General features: G+C 40.2%; 1 protein-coding gene across 1 annotated transcript; it reads left to right on the top strand.

Annotated features, from left to right (window-relative positions):
- Nucleotides 1-3,736: 3,736 nt before the first annotated feature.
- Nucleotides 3,737-14,166, top strand: RHEB (Ras homolog, mTORC1 binding). The gene is made up of 6 exons (XM_072412581.1): nt 3,737-4,068; nt 10,353-10,424; nt 11,387-11,454; nt 12,683-12,765; nt 13,875-13,931; nt 14,016-14,166. Exons 1-6 carry the CDS (start codon nt 4,017-4,019, stop codon nt 14,089-14,091), a joined length of 408 nt encoding a protein of 135 aa, XP_072268682.1. The 5' UTR covers nt 3,737-4,016; the 3' UTR covers nt 14,092-14,166.
- The last annotated feature ends 620 nt before the right edge of the window (nt 14,167-14,786 follow it).

Here is a 14,786-nt window from a genome sequence, read left to right as displayed (position 1 = left end):
ACCAATGCATAGAGCTGACAGAAGTGCTCTGAAACTCCATGTCTATTTGAACTGGCCACTCTGAGAATTCTCCACAGACCACAATAAAGTCCCCTCTGCTGAGCTGAGCAACTGCAGCATGGTGTCTGATCTCGAGTTTGGGTAGACTTTAAATTGGGAAAATATATTTTGTTCTAGAGAAAAACCATATTGGGCAAGTATGGAAGCTCCCACTTCTGACCTTCTTATAAATAATAATATTCTACTGCTGATCCACTAAGTTTAATACTTTAAAAATCACTGACATAGAACAAATAGGCAGTTTAGGATTTGTCACTATGCAGTGGTATTCCTGATTTGCATTCTAACTACCTTGTTGTTGTTGTTATTATTATTATTGTTATTAATAATAATAAACAGGATTTATATAGCACCAACATATTACACAGCGCTGTACATTAAATAGGGGTTTCAAATGACAGACAGATACAGACAGTGACACGGGAGGAGGAGAGGACCCGGCCCAGAAGAGCTTACAATCTAGGAGGTGGGGGTTACAAAGTATTGAAGTCAGAAACAGACCGGCAGCTAAATATTTTCACAGGAAGTTTGGCAATGTCGCTACAATTTCTCTCGTATTCTAGTATTGTCTAGTATTGGTTTCCTTTCATTGTCAATTTTGCAAGGTTATAACCAACTCTACGACAATTTATGGACAGCTTTCCTTTAAGAATAAATTTCCCAGAAATAATCCAGCCAATAATATTTAAGAGAAACAAAATTCCTTTCCGACTCCATGTATGGCAATCAGTTTACACCTTGGATCAAGATCAACAAATTTTTCCTTAGCAGCAGCAACATCCGGGCACAGAGTTCTGACACTTGTAAATATCTGATATATGTTTACTTTCTTCTCTTTAACACTGGAAATATAAAGAACTTGCTCACTTTGTTTTCTGACAAGGTAAATTCTCTTATCCAGAGAAGAGGAAATCCAGGAACAATGAGCGTGTAGCCCTTCCCTATAGAAATATTTCCTATTACAAGATGAGTTACACAGTTTGTTATTGTTGTGAAAGAGATTAAATATTATTGGATATTTATTTATTGTAGAATCCAACAATCCATTTGTTTGAAAATATAATTGTAATAGTTAAAGCTGAAAACAAAGATCTGCTCAAGCTGCCCAGGCTCCCAACCCAAATCATCTGCTATATTTAGGTGAGCAATGTACCTGTAAAGGTTCATCAGTGAAGCTGGGTGATCCAGCAAACCTGGAATGGATTTCCTAAAAGTTATTTGCTATTTGTTAGCAAATGTTTTGAATCCTGGACCACATTCATTCCAGTTTACTTAATCACCCAGATTTACTGATGAAAGTGTATCCTCTCCAGCCCTGGAGAGCTTTAATAAATCAGGGCCAATAACTTTCGTAACAGCAGCGATCTGCTGCAGGTTCAACCACAGTCCCATCCTCTACAGCGGGTGTGGTCTATCATTGTTTCTCAACCATGATTCGATAGCCCCAGGGTTCCTACAGAGATATTTAGGGATTATTAGATCAATGATGAATCTCTCAGATCAAAGTGACACTAATGTAGGAGGCATTCTTCCTACTGACTGCCAGGGTAATATACTGTGACCTGTGGATATAATAATAGCAGGGGTACCTGAAAATATAACCTATTTTAGGTTCCTCCCATGCTAAAAAGATAGAGAAAGCCTAAAAGGAAGAAGCTTAGTAATGAACTCATCACTTTGCTCTCATTCCTATCAGTGTGCTTCTTGTGAATACACAGAACTGATTGGCTCCTTTTCAGTTTCAAGTTGTTGATAAGTCACATTCTGGTACTATGGGGGATTGGTTTGAGCTGTGGGAACAAGAGAATCCACTAAGAAAACTGTGAAGCCAACCTGTTTGATTTACACTGTGGACGTAATTTACTAAAGCTCCCAAAGAATGGAGAAGATTGACTATCATAGGGGAACCTGGAGAAATATGGAGTGGTGGGAAGTAGTGAGAGTTTTAGGAAACAAAAGAAGACGCGTAGGCAAGTTTGAAAAAAATGGGTTTTGAGCGCTCTTTTAAATGAGCAGAAAGTAGGAGCAAGCCGAACAGGACGAGGAAGACCATTCCAGAGAGCTGGGGCAGCTCTAGGAAAGTCTTGGGGCTGTGCGTGTGATGAGGTTATGAGTGAGGAAGTCACTAGTAGATCATTGGAGGAGCAGAGAGAGCGGCAGGGGGAGTATTTTTTTACCATGTCAGAAATGTAAGTGAGACAAGAACTGTGGAGGGATTTGAAGGCAAAGCACAGGAGCTTGTATTTGATTCTCAGGTGAAATGGAAGCCAATGGAGAGAACTACAAAGAGATGTAGCGGAAGAGGAGCGGAGGGAAGGATGGATGAGTCTGGCTGCAGCATTCATAATAGATTGTAGAGGAGAGAGTCGGGTTAGTGGAATACAAGAGAGGAGGAGGTTACAGTAGTCCAGACGAGAGATGATAGGAGCGTGTACAAGGAGTTTGGTGTTCTCTGCGGACAGGTAAAGGAAATTTTGGAGAAGTTGCACAGGTGAAAGTGACAGGACCTGGAAATGTGGTGCATGTCGGGATCTACAAATGCACATGTGGATCTCAATCCAAGACATTTGTACACATGGGGTCACCAGACACCTCCTGTACACATGCTGCATGGACAACGCCAGGAGCTCTGAGCCAGACGGACCCAGCACTTCAATCTGCGCACTAATGATATATGATTACAGTGCTGCAGTATTTGTGTCTTTTATCTCTGCAGGGGCCGGATATTAAATGACATGATTTTTATGTCTCCAGAAAATCCAATGTATTCTATGCATTCATATGGGCCCTATAATGTAATGCACTGCAACAAGCATTACAGGAAGTGACTGGGCCCCTGGGAGCTGTATATAAGTCTGCTGGGAAATGTATAATAATCTTCTGCAGACCACTTCAGCTAGTGAAGCCTAATTATGTTGTTTTGTAATATTCAGATTTTTCTTTACATTTTTAAAAATGTTACAGTAAGATATTCTAAAGTCTGATTGATCCCATTGGCTAAATACAGTCCAGGAGCATCAAATTGTGCAGTGTTTTACAGTTTGCTTTGTAACGCAGCCATATCCTCAGTAGATAAATCTATCGCCTGCTAGCATGTCTACATTTGGATTCTCTTGGTGTGGAAGCAGTGGTCTCTCCGCAGAGGTTATTTTGTAAAAGTCAATTCAGGTTTTAACCCATATTGAGAATAAGTCACAGGCAGAAATATGTCTGCTTTATTCTTAGGTCCTATGAGAAGAGGAACTCCCTATAAAGACTTCTCTGCTTTACTTTTCCCAGCATGTTACTACACACAATGGTAACCTTCAGTAACAGACAATGCTAAACACCAGAGAACGTCAGACAATTCACTTTTTGTCTCCTCAACGCCAACATTTTTGTGACGCCAATATCAAGTGTCTAATATATTTAGTCTCCAGAAACATGGCCGCCGCCGCACAAACACTGAGGACAAATTTAGTACATTTCTGATATCTACGTTTCCCTCTATGTTTTACACAACATCACCCTGCGAGACATCCACATCCTCCTATCTTCTGCGGAGCTGAGGCAGCTGCCAGAAAAGCACCGCCTACGACCAATGAAAAACGCGAGTTGACAGCTCGCCCCTCCCCCTGCCACAAGAACCAGCCAATGACTATACTCCCCGCCGCTGTGCGAGTGTGAGGATGACGCAGCGAGTATTTCCAGGCTTCAGACAGCCAGGAGGGCGGGCAGATAAATAAAAACAAATCCGTGCTGAAGAGGAGAGAAGGCGGGCTATAAACTCGAGCTGACGCCTTACGTTCACTGACGCTCAGGATCGAACCAGGCCATAGGTGGGAGTGCGGGCCGGTTCTGTGCTGGTGAAGTTTAGCGAGTGTTCGGCGCCTGCCCGCTCTGCTTTTCCTTTTTTTCTGACGGTGGATGCGGCGCCATCGGCTCTGAACTAAAAAACAAAAGTGGAGGCGCCAAGGATGCCGCAGCCCAAGTCGCGGAAGATCGCTATCCTCGGATATAGATCCGTGGGTGAGTATGGCAATAGCTCACCTCCTTGCTGTAAACTGGACCTGTTGCCCACCTTGGGTGGTGGCAGCCATTTTGGCATGCCGCGGCAGTGTGAGGAGAACGCATCCTCTGCTTCCATGTGTCAGTAATGAGGCGCTCCGAGCTAGCAATATTGGCCTTCATGATGATGAACTATGTGTAGGGATCAGTGATATTTATTTTCTTACAAGCATGGCATCCATGTGGAGAATAATATGCTGGGGTGTGTTCTCAAAGCCTTTCACTGTATACATGCTTAATAGGAGGCACACTGGAAGGCATTGGCTTCCCCCCCAGCATGAATTGGTTTGGTTCAGTTACCACCTAACTTACTATAGACTATAGGTGTGATGTTGGGGCAGGTGGATCAAACCATTATGCTCATTAGGGGACCACAATCTCCCATATTTGTAGAATCTTAAGCCTTGGTTTTATTTATGTGTTGGATATGTAGAAATGAGTATTCAAGGTCTTTAGGGGTGTTTTTATTAAGTTCCTTATAAGTTTTAAAAATGGCTTTATAGGTTCTTACTTCCCTGATCTCGGATGTGGCATGGTCCAGGCTCAAGTCTCTGGGCATAATTTGTGTGCAGGGTGCCGGCTTTGTAGAATGAGAAAGCCAAGCTGTGTCCTGCTAAGTATCTGCCTTGTGTTTGGTGATGCACCTTAAGCCAGGGATGAAATCAAATCCAGCGGCTGAGAGATGAGACCACTCGGGTCTGCTGCGGAGGGGTAGAGGTGCCTAACAAAACCCTACGGGGTTGGTTATAATTATTGTTTACAGGATTTATATAGCGCTGTACATTAAATAGGGATTGCAAATGACAGACAGTGACACAGGAGGAGGAGAGGACCCTGCCCCAAAGAGCTAACAATCTAGGAGGGGAGATATGTAGTGGTGGGAAGTATTGAGAGTTTAAGGGACAGAAGAGGATGGGTAGGCAAGTTTGAACAAAATGGGTTTTAAGGGTTCTTTTAGATGAGCAGAAAGTAGAAGCAAGCCAAATAAGACGAGGAAGACCATTCCAGAGAGTTGGGGCAGCTCTAGAAAAGTCTAATGTAATGATCAGCATCACCGGTGCTCGGAACATTCAGTGTGAAGATATAAGAGTGTTAGGAGGGCTTTGTATATTACTGCTTTTTGAATGTTTAGTTCATCAATGCCTTTAAATACTATTGTAATGAACATTTTGCACATCAAAAAAATTAATTTGTAGTTTTTGGTGTTTTTTGATGAATTTCCCCTAAGATTTTGAATATCTTATTTCTAAGCATGATCTCCCATTGTATGTAAAGAAGCAGCGGCCTTCAGAGTGCTGCTGGCTTAGACCACCTGAGCATGGGCTGCTTGAGCTCTGTTCAACCCAGACATTGCTTTGAGCTGGATGGGACGAAATTGTAGGTGGATGGTAGTTCCGGTATTGTGATTGTGCGTAATATGATGTTGCTATATAAGTACTGTGTAATAATATTAATAATGTTGGCCTGGTGCCTAATATCCTCAGGTCTTGTGTAACTCCTAGCAATCTTTCCTCCATAACTGGAAAATGTTGTCATTCTGCTCCAAGGTCTTACGTACGGTTCTCTCATCTGACCCGTTGGGTCCTTTAGGGCCAATCTTCCAGAATTGCCATTACATAGATTAACCTTTTACCACAATCTTTGGAATGCTAAAATACCAACAGCAGACCAAGTTCTCCTGGAATTTACAAAAACATCTGGCTAGCACTTGTATTCACTACTTATACTCGGCAATAAATCTTACTTTCAGGGCTTCCGTACAGTGCTACTTGTGCTTCCAGGCTTTGAATTCATAATATTCTGTATGCATGACAAGTTTGGAGGAACCGGCTTTTCCTCCCTGGATTGCTAGGGGTTCCTTGAGCAAGTTCTGCCCCTCTGGTCAGTTTAAAAGACCCCGACTATCTTTTTGGGTGACTTTCTTCCCCCTGACCACCATAATAATATTCTGTGAGCTGAGGATATACTAAGTATAGAAGGGGTTTTACAAAGACCTTTATTTCAAGGGATCTTCCATGGTAATGTTGAAAGGCTCTTGTAGATTGAGTGAAACATGTTGTCATTAGTTGTTCTTTAGGAATGACGGGGATGAGCAGCAGCGCCACCTATGGGATGAGCAGCAGCAGCTCCTCCATATGTACAGCTATTTGCCCCTCAGTGAGGCTATAGCCCATCAAGATCATTTCAATGATCTCCATTTCAATAGTTTGCTCCCTTGTAAAATAGAAACACACATTGGTATGCACCATTCACATCCATGAGATCATTTTCCATGATAGGCATACAAATGTTCCCATGTATGACCGGGATATAGATCCTGAGATGAGTTTTCCCATCAGCCTGCCTACAGTGGGGAGGTCACCACAGAATGCTGTAGATAATATTTCCGGCCAGTGGAACAGTACATGACAGTGTTCACCGCAGACACGCAGCATGCTATATACATTTCCTTGTGTCTACATTTTGGTCCCTTTTATTGGTTTATTAGCTGTGAGAAAATGTAGCCTAGTGTGTAAAGTTACCCTTCCAGTCAGTTGTGCTCCATCAGCACCACAATGCAGTTTGCTGCAATGCACATATTATGGTTTGTTGTGGAGTGAAGTAAATACTTTGGGCTGTGTATACTATACTATTTTACCAGCTAAGTGTTGTGCTATGCTACTTGGCAGCAATGATGTGACGTGACTCTTAACTTCTTGTTAATTTTTTTTTCTTGTGTTGGAGTGTTTTTGAAGACTCTAAATAGCGATTTTCTTTGGAGGTTAGCATAGAAGAAATAAAGGATGAATGGTAACGTTACATGGTATCATGTCTGGAAAGAACAAAACTTTGAATACTAGTTCTTTTTTAGTGAACGATGATTTGAAGTTTTGTTGCCTCAGGATGGGTGAATAGCGGTCACTAAGTCACTAATGAATTCTAGGTTGTATGGGGTAATGCAACAGAACAAAGTCATCACTGTTTAATGTACAGCGCTGTGTAATATGTTGGCACTTTATAAACACTGTTTAATAATAATATAATTGCCCCGTGGTGTGTAATCTATAGGGGTTTGCAGCCTATTTATAATAAATGGGTTTCCTAATAGAACCCCAATATGACCAAATGTTGTGGTGGATTAGGAAGAAAGTCAATCATGGCCCGCCTATGCCTTGTGTTTTTTATTTAAATTTTTTTATGGCACTATACTTGCTGTAGTATTCTCCCCAGGCTTTTTTAGCTGGGCGTACCACCCGGCACTCTTCAGTACCCACCTAGCTGTTTTTGGGTATTACTGAAGTTCCTGGGTTGAACACTGTTGCTGGTACAAGTGAATATAAGTAGTTCTTCATGGTTTCATATCTTAAATGGTCTATGGGCAGTTTAGCCACGTTAAAAGAATCATTATTTCTTGATGGCTTTTAGTGGGGTCCACAAATCTGGAATGTTCAGCCTGCACAAGGTAAACCATTTTAAACCAATTGAGTTTTTTTACAATTTGTGGCCTTTTATCACAATATGTATATTATCATGTAGGATAAACTTGTGGCCTTTTTTCTGCATGCACATATACAATCCCTTTGTCTGGGATTACAGATCTGCCTGTAGTTTGTTACGCTGTAGTAGGCAGCCATTTCCATCAGCATGTTGCAGGGATTATCGATATCACTTTCTGTAGTTTGTCTGTATTGTTCTCTTTGGTTACATTCGTAATGGAATACTGAGGCCAGTAGGAAATCATGTTTTACTCCTTTGGTATGAAAACAATGACAGAGTTGTTGGAACAGCTCATGAAACTTCAGGAAGCATTATTTCAATGTGAAATTAACATAAAAGGCAGGCGATGACATTTCAGGTCACCCTGCTGATTCCAGTCTAGAAACATCACTGCGACACAGTAGTCACTGGGCTGGTCACGGGTATTTTCTACATTTGTAAATTTACAATGCTGACATTTCCCATGTCAATAGTTCCATCCTGGACACTTCTAACAAATTAGAATCCTCTGGACCACAATGCACGCTTTGTACAAGTTTATATTTTGAGTTCTTTCTTCATCAGCAACAAAGCTGATACAGTCTTTGGTTTTCAATCTACATCAATCTAATGTAGTAAAGTTAAAAAAAAAAAAAAAAATGAAGCTTCGTTTACCTAAATCTGTTTTTTAGCCTTAGTCTGTGCCTGCAAAATTCCTCCATTTATGTCACATCAACTCTGATCTGATAACTGTGTGTAGCTGCACACAAAGGAAATGCACGTCCTGTATATTGTGTGTTTTCAGAGGTAAGAAGCCCCCTGACATTTTCAGGTTATACATGATCGGTTGCATTGTGTCAAGCTGGGCATGCTACGAAAATCCCACATTAATGATCTTGGTTGCCGCCAGACCTCCTTCCTTGGTGCCAGTGGCTGCGATAACCCACACACCCAACACCCATCAGTGTTTTATACCCCTCGTCCATGTTGCACGCTCCCTGAAACAGTTGGGACTTGTTCTCCTTTCAGCATCCAGCTGCTTTTGTGCCCAAAAGGTGTTTGGCACCATAGAACCATATTCTCCTTGGCACAGGTGAAAACAAATTGAGCTGAGGAAACTTGCATTGTCCCCAAACAACAAGTCGGCTGTAATGTTTCTAAGTAATGAATCTGCTTGTAGAAAAAGCTTCAGCTTTTGGTATCGTTGGTATTGCAGTATTGGTCTGGTTGGATGGCTTGCAATGTGTAGATACCGGGGGGGGGTGGGGGGCTTGTTGGTTGTGTGCAGACCCGGTAACTTTGCCCTTAAGTGAGAGTGTCTCTAGGTTCAAGGCAAATTGTATTTTTTGTATTCAGTCTGCATTGAACTATTTACCACAATGCTTTTCCAATGGGACTGTTGGAGCAAACCCCGGTGAACTAGCCTTGGACATTTTTTCTAAAAACTACTATGCTACCCATTCCATTATCCAGTGTCGGAAATGCTCTTCAAAATAAAGCATCCTAAGCCTTGAACAAATGTCTTGACTGGTTACTCAGCAATGTATGTATGTATCATTGCAGCTGTCATAACAAACTAATAAAATATTGCTTCCTAAGGGTACACACAGGTGCTTCAGAATCTCATGATGTGATCGGGTCGCTGAACAGCACATGGAGCACCGACATGTTTATCTTCTTGCAGAATTACTGCTCATGGCTCATAAAACGGGAGATGTGGTGGGAAAACGTTTGTAAATGCTGACCAGACACTTTTAAACAAAGCTATATTTGAAGTTGTGAGCGGCCGTAGCTGACTAGTTATTGAAAAGCGTGGTCCAGGGCTGTCAGCCTTATTTCATATTAGGTTAGTGACCCGGAAAAAGTATAGATGTAATTGGGCTCCTAAACAATCCCAATTATTGAGGAAGTCTTGACCTACCGTGGGTATGGCTTCCTATAGGAATGATGACTATGGCTTTATAATGTACGTGAATGCCGAGGCCAGTTTTCTGAAGGAATGGTATTGTAGTCATGGAGCTGCACTGTGAAGATTTAAGGGACAGTTGTACAAAGATAAGTTTGTCGCTTTTTTTGGGTCCCCATGCTATCAAAGCAGGTCTTAGGACTTCTTGTAAGCTACCTGGAGCCTATAGGAGCATCAGAACTGCACCATGGAGCAATAGGAGGTGGACTGGTGTAATAATGTTTTTGTTGGGATAATGTGGCTCAGCATGTGTTTTAATGAGTGGTGGAGATACACTAAGGTGAATCGACATCAGATTCTCCAGCAGCCTGGGTGCCATCCCATATCTGGTATACCATCAGTATAAACCAAAAAACAATCCATTTTAATAAAAGGGGTGGTTGACCAAAAAAGTCTAAGTACCATTTATTAGGTTGAAGGCAACAGTTTGGGGTTCTCAACAATCGCTCTTTGTCAGGATCTCAAAAGTGTGTGAGCAATAAAATACCAATTCTTTTATAATTAATTACATATTTTATATGCTTGTGTATTATTTATGTTAAACAGTGTTTGTCAAAGCTCCCAGTCTGTTCCATTTCATGACCTAACCTTAACACCACTAGAGCATTCAGATCATTAACACTGCAGCCTCTCTGTTAACCTTTCAGCCAGTGTCATATTCTGCATATGTACAGGTCTGGAATATAATCTGGTCTGGAATATAATCTCCTCTACAGTAACGTTTATTGCCTTTATTTTTTCTGTATAAGTCAAATGGTGACTGATATGTGATTATCATATGGGTTCTTTACCAGAATTCTGACTCTTTTATTTTGCCTTTCAGGTAAATCCTCACTAACGATTCAGTTTGTTGAAGGACAGTTTGTGGATTCTTATGACCCAACTATAGAAAACAGTAAGTATTTATAAAGTGTTAGTAACTATAACTACTCCACTGATAAGTGTACTTCGTAAGGCTACATACACGTCAGAATAACGCCTCTGAATTAGTATTGGGAGAGAATCTGGCCCATCCGACATCGGTTATGGATATCTCCCGGAGGATCCACAAAAAACTAATGAGGGCAATGCAAGTGAAGGGGTGAGAGCACAGCAGTGTTCTGCTCGGTCTTTTTTCCCCCTCACTATAGAGCAGAAGAATGCTGTATGTACAGCACTCGTTAATGCACCTTTCAGTCTTTTGTCGTTGGAAAGTATCATAAAAAAACCTTTCCAGCGACAAAAATCTAACGTGTGTACACATCAGTAACAGCCTGCCTGGGGCCCTCCAGGTCTGATAAGTTAACCTTCTCTAGCTACATCTTAGCCATAAGATAACAGCAGCCAAGGGGCCATGGTGTGCTAAAATAATCACCAGGCCTGTGCACACTTTACCACTTTGTGAATAAATGTTTAGCTGTAATCTAGCCTGCATTTGACCATGGCCTTGTATTTTCATGGGTGTAGCTTATCTTGTCAAATTCAGTACCCTTCATAGTTATGTAGTGGGCAAGCTGGTCTCTGCTTGTTTGGATGTCTGTGATAGGCTCACTGTCACCTTGCATGTAAAATTCCCCAATTCTGCTTCAAATCCTCTTCCACACCTCAGAAGTCTATTTATGCTAATTAAAATAAATTCGTTTTTCCCAAGCACAATGTTATTTTCACGGGTTGTTGTTAGAGGTCCATCTGTTTGGTCTGCATTGTTTTCCCTCCACATTATCAGTTTCTCACAGGATGTTGGGCTGTAACCTGATAAGTGTACATAGTCATGTGTACATTTGGTTCTTGAATGTTCTATTCCTTAAATCCTGATATTTTTATAGGTAGTCATGCAGCGCAAATGTCTTAAAACAAATTTTTTTTTTTTTCCCCCAGCATTTACAAAGCTGTTATCTGTAAATGGACAGGATTACCACCTTCAGCTAGTTGATACTGCTGGACAAGTGAGTGCTACATGTTCTATATTTCAAGGTCACATTTAATTGGGGTCTGCCGTTTCTTAACATATAGTCCAAGCACTATTGCAATAGATACGTATTCACTATAAAATGTTAGGATTGGGGAGGGGGAGGAGTTAAAGTTTGAACTATCCATGACCACTACATTTTTAATTGTTCTGATTGCATTTTATGTTTGGTTTAAAACCTTGGCATGGCTGCATTAGTTTTGTTAAATTGGCCAGATCTGCACAGAATTTACATTGGTGCTGATAATTTCAATTTATAAGCTAAGCTGATGCTTCAATGTGATCTTGGTAGTGCTGAAAGATTATATAGCCTGCCATTGCTGACCCAGGTTTTAAACAATAAATATCTACAGCTTGGTTGGTGTTTTGGTTTTTACTTTTAATACTATCTGAATGGCTGACTTGGGATGAGTACTCAGGTAATTGCTATACAACTTGTCACACAATTATCTGATTGCATATTTTGTTCAGTTTCATTACATAACTAAAACATCACCTTCACATACAGGTACTTGGCATTTTTTAGAATTAACTAAACTCTGTAACTTACACAATGTCTCTGGTGGGTCCGCTTTAAGTCACTTAGAATTTCTTGGATCCAAGGTCCTTAGTTGCTGCCTATGCTTGGGTTATACCTGAACACGCCCCAAAACCGGTCATGGGAGAATGAGAGATGACGTTGCTGGATCTATGGCTTAATACTTTGTCACCGATCCATAGGAAATATGCAAAAAAGTACCCTATTTTGCATATCCCATGTTGGTGGGTGCACATTATGGCAGTGGAAGCTCCTAGATTTACTTTATGCTGGAACCTCGCTGGGCAGTAGAGGAGTGGGCAGGTATTTGCTTGCTGTGTAAAAGCCTGACAGATGGAAATGCAGCTTCAGATAAATACAAGAGGTGATGCATCCTATACCTTGAATCTGAACTGCAGATTTTGTCCAATTATATTTACAACTGGTCATATACCAATGAAAAAACCTTTCTGTACTTGGTGCTATATGAAAGTGGCAACTTAATATGGGGTATAGTACTTCTGTGTACTGCAGATACAGACCCCATATGAAACCAACTATGCAAGCGGTGTTCAGCAGATACTTTTTTAATGTCTAGTGTATCCACATCATCCATGGTGCTTAGTATGATAAAATTCCCACACCAGACCCTTTCCATAGTTTAATTTTCTTTCCTCTTAATTTACAGGATGAATTTTCAATATTCCCTCAGACTTACTCCATAGACATTAATGGATATATACTTGTATATTCAGTCACTTCCATTAAAAGGTAAGTTAACTGATAATCCTGCAAGGATGGCATTTAATTAAAATGTTTTTACCCATACATTTCATCATTTGTTTTCATTCAGAGCAAGAAAGTGGAGATGGAAGGGCAGGGGGTAACTGTTGCACTTCCAGGGTGCTACAACTTTTATTTATACAGTTTGATAATATATAAATATTTTCTCAAAAGTAAAATTAATATATTTCTGTGCAGGGTGAAAAGGAGTGTGGAAGTTGCTTTTTACAAACTTAAATGTTACTATAGGCTAACCATAAATTAAATGTTGCTATATGTCACTATATCCCCCCTATATACTAGTTGGTGCTGCTAGAAAAAGAGCTGCCAAACCACTGTCATAGGGATGAGTATGCTGACCCACAGTCAAAAATAATTCCTATTTGTGTTTATTGCATTTTTGGACAGAGGTAAAGGCTTAATCTTGTGGGTTTTGTAATCTCAACTATTTACCCATAACCAGTATAGGATCACAATCTATAGGCTTGACCAATGTTGCCTTTGTTCATTAGGTAGTCGATGGCACTTTGTTTGAGGCACTGCATGGCCTCTTTCATTACTGGGATAACTAACAAATCGGATCTTCCCTTGAATATGTCAAATGTTAACAGAATTTTGACATTAAAGAAATTTAAAAGTATATTGCTGATTTCTCCTTAGATTCCTAGCTTCAATATGTTATTTAGAGACCACATCATACAGCAAAATGAGGACATTTGATTTTCTTGATCTGCATGCTTGTTTCATGTCAGTAACTAGTACTACAGGTGCCAACATAATATTAATATGGCAGGTTCACTGGTTTTGTTGCATCGATAGCAGACTCATAATAAGGTGTCATTCACACCATTGCCCTATTGTAGTGATTATTACATGTAAAGTTATTGACACCCCAGTGCTATGCACTGGCGTACATGCAGCAGGTCCACTATTTCATTATTGTAACGCATCAACAGTAAGAAAGTTACCATGCAAGGTGACCTCATTTTGGTTTGGGTGAATATGATGGATCACAAGGGTTCCCAGCTCCCCTTTCTCAAACGCTCTGTGTATATAGGCCATCTTAATATATTTTCTTTTTTTTTTTTTTCTTTTAGTTTCGAAGTGATTAAAGTAATCTATGAGAAATTGTTGGACATGGTGGGGAAAGTCCAGTAAGTGATGTTTCAGGTTTCTTTACACCCTGCAAAAATCTCTGTAGTTTACTGATTTTCCTTACTGATTCACTCTTGCTGCAGGGTACCCATAATGTTGGTTGGAAACAAGAAAGACTTGCACATGGAAAGGTATGCGTTTCAGCTTGTCTGCAAATAATTCATAATAGCTCTGTGTGAGATTTGATTAACATTACATTTATGGGTGTGTATTTTTAAAAATAAAACCGTTACAATCATATTGTAATATATGCTTTTTTAGCTTCTGGAAATCCTCTATTGTGTGTAGATTTTTCAGCATAAAACTAATGCAGTTAACATTTTGTTTGAGATGCAAGGTGGCAGCATTAATGTGAAACCATCTTGCACTAATTCACTTTAGTTACTATTCACATTCGGGGTACTTTTATTGGTATTGGTATTAGTATTATTATTTATATAGCACTATTCTATTGTGCAGCCCTGTACATTAGGTTTTGTGTTACAAGTGGCTGATACAAACAATACCACCCTGCAAAGAAAAGCTTAAAATTTGGTTTTAATCTTAGTTCATAGGTCTTGCTGGGCTGAAATCCAGATTGTTTATAAATCTGACTTCTGTGCAGATCTCTTACCATCTTCAGCTCTCCAATCACACACTATCAATTTGTATATCAATATTTTTTAATAAGGCCAATACTTTTACAGGCATTAATTTTTCAGTGTAGTTTGTTTATAATATTGTAATCACTTAAATGATACATATTGTTACATTTATTCTTTACTTAACCAGGCTTGAACGTCAGTGTTTCTTTCATTGTTCAGTGTAAACTTGTAAATAAACAGCTGCAGACCTTAATGGTGCGTTGTGCTTAT

The sequence above is a fragment of the Pyxicephalus adspersus genome, chromosome 5, assembly GCF_032062135.1.
Source record: "Pyxicephalus adspersus chromosome 5, UCB_Pads_2.0, whole genome shotgun sequence".
In the NCBI taxonomy this organism is placed as follows: domain Eukaryota; kingdom Metazoa; phylum Chordata; class Amphibia; order Anura; family Pyxicephalidae; genus Pyxicephalus; species Pyxicephalus adspersus.
The sequence above is the reverse complement of the archived record's forward strand: the minus strand, read 5'-3'. Positions and strand labels throughout refer to the sequence as shown.